The sequence below is a fragment of the Gekko japonicus genome, unplaced genomic scaffold (assembly GCF_001447785.1).
Source record: "Gekko japonicus isolate JY-2015 unplaced genomic scaffold, Gekko_japonicus_V1.1 scaffold128, whole genome shotgun sequence".
Taxonomy (NCBI): Eukaryota; Metazoa; Chordata; class Lepidosauria; order Squamata; family Gekkonidae; genus Gekko; species Gekko japonicus.
In genome coordinates this window covers 567,290-576,624 of record NW_015173126.1, presented here as the reverse complement: position 1 = coordinate 576,624, position 9,335 = coordinate 567,290, and the positions used below count along the sequence as shown (strand labels likewise).

General features: G+C 53.0%; 1 protein-coding gene across 2 annotated transcripts in view; it reads right to left on the bottom strand.

Annotated features, from left to right (window-relative positions):
- Nucleotides 1–763: 763 nt before the first annotated feature.
- Nucleotides 764–9,335, bottom strand: part of SIX2 (SIX homeobox 2) — a 12,280-nt gene continuing 3,708 nt past the window's right edge. For both annotated transcript variants that reach the window (XM_015422002.1, XM_015422003.1), the window contains exon 2: nucleotides 764–2,520. In XM_015422002.1, coding sequence (XP_015277488.1) covers nucleotides 2,217–2,520 — 304 coding nt within the window. In that variant the 3' untranslated portion in view covers nucleotides 764–2,216. The remainder of the gene's footprint in view (nucleotides 2,521–9,335) is intronic.

Below are 9,335 nucleotides of genomic sequence, written 5' to 3'. Positions count from 1 at the left end.
ACTCTTTGCCCGCCCCGTTGCTTTCTTCAGCTGGTCCTCTCTTTCCAAACTCTGGGCAGGAGGACTAGAAGGTTGGGTTTTTTTTTTTTTAAGCAAAACCTTTAAAACACAAGTAGGTAAATGGAAAAGTTGACCCATCGCCCTCTCCGCTGAGCAGTTTATCCTCCAGCCGTAAAGGAAAGTACATCAAGGTCGTCCCTAATTAGTTTTCAAGGGTTTAAATCAAGGATTGGAGCATAGGAGGAGGTTTTCCATTACCCATAACAATACTCCACAGACATCTTCCCGTCGGAAACTGGTTTAACTGACAGGGCGCCCCATGGAGGAATTCTGGGAAATGTAGTTTTGCGAAGGTTCCATAAGGTGGGTGGAAGGGGAGGGGAGCCTTTGCCCTCTCGTAGGAAAGGATCGCCATTCCCCAAAGGGCACGCATGACCAGCTGTTTTCCCTTTCCATTCTAGATATGTGGTTGCGGTCACACACTAAATAATCTACTTTCAACCCACTTCCAGTGCACTTTCCAACTGGATTTTTGTTGTGTGAACTGGCAAAATCCAGCTGGAAAGTGCATTATTTAGTGTGTGTGACCGCAGCCTGTGTGTCAGAATCTGCTAACAACCTCCACCCGGCCCCACCTGGAAGCACACGGGGGGGGGAAGAAGGGCAGTTCAAAAGGAAGGCATGCCTTTATCACCTGCACAGTAGACTCGATTTCTCGGTTTTATTATAAAATAGAAGCAGAAATATTTCTCCAAAGACCGTATTCACATAATATAAACAATACACAAAAGTCTAGGGGGCTCGCTGGTGTTCCATAACCGGCCCTTGGGTTTCCACGAACAGCATTGGGTTATGCTGTACAGACAGATCCAAAGCCCTTTCCCGTCCCTCTTTGATTGGAGGGGGGGGATGCTTATGGACTCCACGCCGGCAGAATCGGGGCTCGCTGGACCCTGAACCCTGGATAAGTTAAGCGAAGGACCAGGGCTGGCCCCCAAGACTTTAAAGGGGGAGGAAGTTGTTGTTATTATTCATAATAATAATGAGTGATATAGACTATCTCAATCGTTAAATGTGCAAAATGCCGTACAGTCTTCATCCTCACAAACAGCCCTGTGAGGTAGTTTGCCCTTGTTCCCATTTTACACGAGAGGGAACTAACTGAGGCCGAGAAGCGAGGGATTTGCCCGCTGAGTCCAAGAACCGAACTCGGATGTGCTGGCTTCAGGTCCAACTCTGGAGCCACCGAATCGGTTGAAGGCAAGTTCTCTGACTTAAGCGGTTTGTGGATCGCCTCATTCTTGTCCCAGAGAATGGCCAAAGCACCACACAGACAGGCGAAATAAGCTTTTTTTTTTTCCTTTTCCTTTTCTTTTTTGCATAGCATCAGCTACAAAGGAGCGGAGGGGGGGGCGAGGCTAGATGCGAGCTGCTCTTTACAAGGTAGTTACTGCAGCGTTTCAATTGTAACTTACACTGGCCTATATTAGTTTTCCTGCCGCAGCTGTGTTGGGGAGGGGGGGCCTTTCCTTTACACCGGAACTCTCAGGATCCCCCCTAAAATGCAGAGCGCCTTTGACTGTCACCCTCAGCCCACATTATTCCAACGGGAGTCAACAGAATTGCTTTGGGGGCACAGAAGTTGTGCACTGCAGCCTCGGACTCCCACCCCTTATAGCCAGGACAGGAATCCCACTGATTTCAGACGGACCTGTTCCCAGGGGGAAATGGAATCCCAAGGCAGGGTCGGTCACCGGATCCCCAGCTTTCCCACCGGCCTCTGCACCTGTGGCCTGAAGACCACCTTGACGGGCAGAAATCAACAAGTGATGCCATTCATCCCCCTGCCTGCGGCGAAAATCTTCACCTTAGGGGTCCCTGCCGATTAAGTCGTAGCTAAAGGCATAGCTGCACAAGCCGGTGGAAACCTTGGCCGACTCCGGGGCTGAGTGGCAGAAAGAGATACATGGAGGGCTGGGGACGGGGCTGCCTCCTGTATCAATCCCCCCCCCCCGGGAGTCTTCCACCCCTCTGCAGCCAGTTTCTCCCGACCTTCTTCTCCAGACATTCCAGCGGGGCTTGCGGACTGCCTCGAGCTCCCGGTCCCTTCCGCCCGGCCCGCCATCCCAAGCGCGGCGTCCAGTCTGCCGTCCCTTATTCAACGGTCCCGGGACCAGGTTTGGGTTCAGGGGCCGCGGGCGGGGCCCTCGAGGGTCTTAGGAGCCCAGGTCGACCAGGTTGGAGGACATGGAGTTGAGGATGGAGTCTTGCAAACTGTGGTGGTGCAGAGGGTCAGCGCTGGGTACTGGAATGGCGCTGGGACCCTGAGGGTGGCCCAAGCCGTGGAGCGGCTGTAAACCGGGGTTCGAGTTGAGCAGCAAGGCCGGGCTGGAGGAAGAGTGATCCGGCGTCCCGGAGGGCGTTTTCTCGTCTTCTGAGCTGCCCAAAACCGCCTTGTTGCCGTTCAGGGAAGAGGAAAGCGGGTTGTGGCCATTAGAGCTAGAATTTTCGTTGTTCTCCCTGGAGGGAAGGGGGGGGGGAAGAGAAAGAAGGGGAGGGGGCATAGCTTAGACTCCAGACTGTACCGACCGGTCCGAATCTCTGCAGAACTGCCTGCCTGGAAGTAAACCCAGCGACAGCCCCCAGCTCTTCCCCCAGCACATCACACAAAGGAGAGTTTCATTTCCTTTGACTCAGAGAGGACTGGAGGTGACTTACAAGGCGATCCTCGGCAGTTACACCCAGGGGGGGCCCCATCGCCTTCAATGGACGTAGAAGAGGACAACCCTGCGGGGTCAGGGCGGGCGCCCCGGGTGACCGATTCGATCTTGGGACGGTTCTTCCCCCCTCTATCTTTCACAACAACCCGGCGGGGCAGGGGAGGCCGAGAGACAGCGCCCGGCTGGTATGAGAGGGCCACCCCCCGCCCGTTCCAGTCAGTTCGTGGAGGAAGTTCCTTCAAGCCCCGCGGGGGATAATGGACGCGAGGCCTCTTGTTGGGTATCACAAGTTGGAAACACTCAGTATATCTGGGGTTAAATGTTTGTTTATGTTACTCACAGGAAGTCACATGTTTCTCATGTAACCAATGTTCTTTAGATATAGGAAGCCCGGGAATTTTCTCCATGATCTAGGAGTTTGATTGGGACGAAAGTGTCAAAGTGTTTTAGCATTATTACCATTTTATGGCTTCTCTTCCCGTCTTTGTTTGGTGTTCTGAAGAACAAGAAGAGCAGCCATAATCTCTCTCTTCTAGTTTTGTCTTTGTAGAGTAAGGATGTAGCCGATTATGCTCTGTTGTTATTTTCATCCCAGTTATCCTTCCCATGCTAGAATTTAGTAAAACCTTTATATTTTAATCACACAGAGACTCTCCGTCTGAATTATTTTACTCAGGCTCTGCTGGGCTATCTTATCTCTGCTAAATACCATTGTTTTCAATATCTCACTATCACCCAACACCTCTCCTGCAAGCGCCTCTCCCAAGGCGCCCTTTGGCGGGAGGAACCCCCACGGCGGCCCGCTAGTTTCACAGGCCGCGGCTCACCCCGAGAACTTCGTGCTGCTGCAGCTGCTGCTCTCGGTACCTCCGCCCTGCTGACGAGTGGCCTCTTCAGGCAGCCACCCCCAGGTATTAAGGGACACGAAAGCGCTTTCGTTAGATCCCCGATCTTTCCTCCAGAGAAAACACCACTGGCCACATCCACCGCTTAGGATTTCTGCAGCCAGCCGGTTCAGTCGGCGATGACTTTACATTCCCGTGGAGGGACCCGTGGAGGGATGCCTTCTAACTCCCAGGCGCTTCCTGAAGTTTCCGCAGGCCGCTGCCGGGGTCACTTGCTCGGCAGAATGGGGAATGCTCGCCTGGGCAGAGAGATCTGTGTTTCCCATACAGGCCTCCCAGACGGAGGACCGCAGGCTGGAAGGGCCGCTGCCGCTTGCGAGGAAGCTGACCCAGCCCCCCCGGAAAGTCTTAAGGGGAATTAGCTGCCGGGCACGCTAGCTGGGCCCTGCGGCAGCCGGGCTGAAAATGAGCGGGCCAGTCCTCTGTGGACCGGGTCCGTCTGCCCCACTGGGACCTGCTGCAAGGGATCAGCGGGTGACCAGCTGCGCGGGGATCCTGAGCGTGGAGCCCCGCTCGGCCACAGGAGGCCTCGCTTTCAGGTGAGTCTGCAGAGGAGTGCCCCATAGGGATGCAATCGTGTGCACATTGACCTAGCAGTAAGGCCCATTGCCCTGACCTGGGTGGCCCAGGCTGGCCGGATGATCTCATCAAATCTTGGAAGCAAAGCAGGGTCGGCCTCGGTCAGTATTTGGACGGGAGACCACCTAGGAACACAGAGGTAGGAAATGGCAAACCACCACTGAGGGTCCCTTGCACTGGACGCCCTGGGGGGGGGGGGGGCCTTAAGGCGGCCCCCCTTTCCACCAGCACCAAAGGACCCGAAGAAAGACAGAGAGGACGGGGCTATATGGCTGCAGTCACACGTGCTAAGTAATCCACTTTCAGTGCACTTTCCAACTGGATTTTGCCAGCTGGAAGGGCCACAGTAAAATCCAGTTGGAAAGTGCACTGGAAGTGGATTGGTTAGCGTGTGTGATTGCAGCCTGAGAGACGGTTGGGAGCGGAGGAGTAAAAGTCACGCTTACAACTTCTGCCTCCAGAACCTGGCTGTGTAGCTCCAGAACCTGGCTGTGTAGCTCGCCTTCACTTTTCTTTGTTCATTTTACTTAAAGTTCACCTTTCTTGCTGAAGGATTCCAGCATTTCATTTTTTCAAAGAGCCTGAGGCTCCCTTCCTAGAAAAAGTCGCACTTTAAAACTTTCTAACAGGCTGGAAGGAAGGCGGATGGAAGGTGCGGTGGTGTGCTCACCGCATCGCTCCCCCAAGAAAGGAAAGCGGAGCTACCCGACTGGGCCGTTTGCTCCACAGAAGTCCGGCACTGCAAAGACGGGCGGGCACGTTGGGATCTTTCCCTGATGAGATCCCTCTCGCTCCACGCATTCGTAGAGCGGTCTGTCAAATGCGCAGCTGCGGGGCCAGAGGCGGGTTCCCGCACCGCCGGGAAGAATCAACGGCCTGCGCAGATCCAGGCCAGCCGCTGTTTCTTCAGCGGGCAGCACCCTCGCTGCCTAGGGCACTCTGGGAGCAAGCTTAAGGAGGTCTAAAGGTAAAGGTTCCCTTGCTCGAAAGCCAGTCGAGTCCGACTCTAGGGTTGCGGTGCTCATCTCTGTTTCAAAGCCGAAGAGCCAGCGCTGTCCGAAGACGTTTCCGTGGAGCTGGAACTAGAGACGGGAGCTCACCCCGTCATGCGGCAACTCGAGTCTCGAACTGCTGAACTACTGACCTTCCACAGCCTACAGTTCAGCGTCTTAACCACTTGAGCCACCGCAGCTCCTTTAAGGAGGTCTGCTCAGATGCAAATCCCATCGTTGGTGAATGGGGCTTATTCCCGAACTGGAGCCTGATTTGGGACTGGATCCTGACTTCCGCGGAATGACGCATTCCCCCTTATTTCGATTAACTTTCTTCCGAACAAGTAAGGCCACGATCCTGGGCATGCCTGTTGATGAATGAGCTCTGTCAAAGCACGTCCGAGCAATCATACCCGACACAGGCAAGACATCTGTTGGGTATTACAAGTTGAAAACACTCAGTATATCTGGGGTTAAATGTTTGTTTATGTTACTCACAGGAAGTCACATGTTTCTCATGTAACCAATGTTCTTTAGCTGTAGGATGCCCGGGAATTTTCTCCCTGATCTAGGAATTTGATTGGGACTAAAGTGTCAAGGTGTATTACCATTTTATGGCTTCTCTTCCCGTCTTTGTTTGGTGTTCTGAAGAACAAGAAGAGTAGCCATAGTCTCTCTCTTCTAGTTTTGTCTTTGCAGAGTAAGGATGTAGCCGATTATGCTCTTTTGTTATTTTCATCCCACTTACCCTTCCCATGCTAGAATTCAGTAAAAACTTTATATTTTAATCACACATGGACTCTCAGTCTGAATTATCTTACTCTGGCTCTGCTGGACTATCTTATCTCTGCTAAATACCATTTTTTCAATATCTCACTATCACCCAACAACATCAGTGTTCCCTCTAAGCCGAGTTAGTGTGAGCTAGCTCACAGTTTTTTAGCCTCCGGCTCACACATCTTTGTCTTCGTTCAGGAAGGAGGGCGCCAGAGCAATCTAATTTATGCAGTGGCCCAATCGCTCACTCACAACTTTAATGCCAGTAATTCACAAAGTAGAATTTTGGCTCACAAGACTCCACAGTTTAGAAGGGGGCGTTGCACACCTGCCATTTTATGCCGTAAGGTGTCGTGTGCAGGCACACGATGAATCAGACGAATCTGATGAAGAGTGTATACACACGAAAGCTTAGACCCAGAACTAAACTTTGTCGGTCTTAAAGGTGCCTCCGGACACCACCTTGGTTCTGTCTAGGATTGCACTGCAATCCTCCTCTCTGCAGCAGCGCAGCTCATCGGGATGAGTGGGTTCACGTGGATACATTCCTACCATACAGACATCATCCATGAATACCCACAGAAATCCATACACCTCTTGAAATAACAGGACTATATAAGTGGCTTGATGTAATATAGTAAATATCATGTAAGTACGAAATTGTCACTGGGGGTGGGGGATGGGCATGTGAATTTCCTGCCTTGTGCAGGGGGTTGACTAGATGACCCTGGAGGTCCCTTCCAGCTCCATGATTCTATGACTTACAGCTCGATTAAACACCGCGATGAACCGAAGCATTTCCCCAGCCGGGCTGCCAGGCTAGTCAGGGGAGCTGACCTGATGCCTATCCAGGCTCTGAATGGGGCTGAAGATGGGAGCTTCCTTCGGTTCCAGAGACACAAGCCGCTTAAGCGCCGCCAGGGCCGCTGGGATCCACCCGAAGCACAGATACCTGCCGCTCGAAACGACTGGGGCAACGCCCCCTACTCTCCCCACCCTTCAGCATCTTTATTTGAGAAGCAGAGTCCCTGTCGCTTTGGATACGCGGCGCTGGCTCAGGCCCGCGGTGGACTCCCTGGAAGCGGGCAAAACCCTCCAGGGGAGGTCGCGGCTGGAGCGCCCTTCCCAGGAACTGAGTCCGTGGTGGGACTCTTTCTTGCAAGCCAGCAGAGTCGGGCTCCCCCGGGATTTGCGACTTCGTTAGCCTGACTCGGGATTAGGATTAGCCGAGGTGTCCCCCTTGGGTTTTAGATGGAGCCAACTCTCTTCTGCCTCCCTGAGCCCTTCACTCCGGAAGTGGCACCCACGGGACCCCCATCTGCTTCCAAGGTGAAGGTGTTTACAGAGCACCGTGAATTTTCCATCCCTAATCCTTAGGATACTCGGATTGCTTGGCCAGGGACCGAACTGCCAGATCTCCCCCATCTTATTCGGCTGGGTTATAATTTACCTGGCCCGTTTCCGCCTTCAAACCCCAGCTGCTGACTCATCAGCACCTGAAAGCGGCCTCGAGGCGCAGCTGGGGTGCGTGTGCGTGTGCGTCGGGGCGGCCAAAGGCGGCTTTCTCGGGCCTCTGAATCACTCGCGGGCCGGACTGACAGAAAGGTGCAGGCTTTCGGCGGTTTACAGGCCACAGGGGATCTCGGCTGTCTGGGCCCGGCAGAGCTATTCATTTATTCAGACACCCGATCTGTCTCCTCGCCAGAGGCCGCCGGACCCGAAAGCTAGAGTCGCTGCCGCTTCCAAACCACAGGAGACCTCTAAATGGGATATTAACGCTCTTCCTTTGGGTATTCGATGTACTCGGGGTCCTATTAAGCAGCGAAAGGATCGCTTTCACCTCATCAAGCCGAGACGCCCAGGACCGTTTAGGCATCTGGAGGGAACGAGTCCGCTTCCGAAGCCCGATCCTGGTCGGCCCGGAGCGCAGCCACTTCAACGCGCTCTCTCAGGGGAGCTGAAGAGCTACAGAAATGCAGCCACGCCGGATCCAGGCAGGAGGGACGGCAGACATCCCACTCGCCAAGGGCTCCCCCCCCCCTCGAGTCCGCAGTTCTGCCCACAGTTTTGTACTATGCGGCATTTACTTTCGAGTAAGCACGAACCCGATGGAGCTGAGTTCCTTCCTCACACAACCCCCAGCCATGAAAAACACTCCCGGCCGGGACACATGAACGCGCACGAAGCTGCCTTATACGGAATCCGACCATTGGTCCATTAAGACCAGTATTGTCTCCTCAGATTGGCAGCGGCTCTCCGGGGTCTCAGTCGGAGGTCTTTCCATGTCACCAAGTGCCCGGCCCATTAACTGGAGCTGCCGGGGATTGAACCTGGGACCATCTTTTGCATGCCAAGCAGATGCTTTACCACTGAGCCGCATAAGAACATAAGAACATAAGAGATGCCAATGTTGGATCAGGCCAAGGCCCATCCAGTCCAACACTCTGTGTCACACAGTGGCTAGAAGGACCTAGTTAATTCCAAGGCCACTTGTTCTCATACTGAACTGTGGGGATCTGGGATCTGAAACCATCTGGACCCAAGGGAAAGTACCACTCATACTAGACCTGTCCAGAGTTTCTGCACAAATTCCTGCTCGGTCATAGAAGAGAAATATTAGGTGTTGAATAGTGTGTGTGTGTGTGTGTGTTTGTGTTTGTTTGTTTGTGTGTGTGTGTGTGTAATACTGAACGTCTTAGATATAGTGTGGGGAGAGGGGATTTCACCTAGGGACTGAAGGCTGCATTTCAGCCTGCAAAGGTGTCAGTTCTGCAGCTTGTTTCTAAAGGAGGAGAGCACACTCACTCGCCACAGGGCGGACACCGAGTTTTCAGCGTGTTGGTGTAAGACTGGAAACTGCTGATGATAAACTATTCCGAATTTAGGCATCCAGTGTAACAGATTGGGGGTATAACCCTATCCACCTTTACTTTGGAATATCAACACCATCGAGATCGGTGGGATCTACTTCCGAGTAAATATACCCGGGATGGGGGCTGCATCTAAAAGTCAGCTGGGACAAACAGGTCTACAAAATGGATCCACAAATATTTAAAACAGACGAAAGTGAAAGTATAGCTATTTTCGTCCTATTAAAAGCCAATTAAAATAATCGCAAATCCGAGGTTGTGGATGATGGGCTGTTTTCAGATTCAAGCTTCAAATCTGCACACACTTGATCGAGAAAAATCCCACAGAATGGTAGGATTTACTTCCAATTGAATATGCACGTTTGGAGTATGGTGGGGCCTACAGGCCTCCGATCTGCATCCACTTTTTCATGGAAATCCAGTGGATCGCCTCCGCGTTCGGAGACCAATTCTCCAGAGACGTCTCCAAGATCATGGGGGGGGGGGGGGACG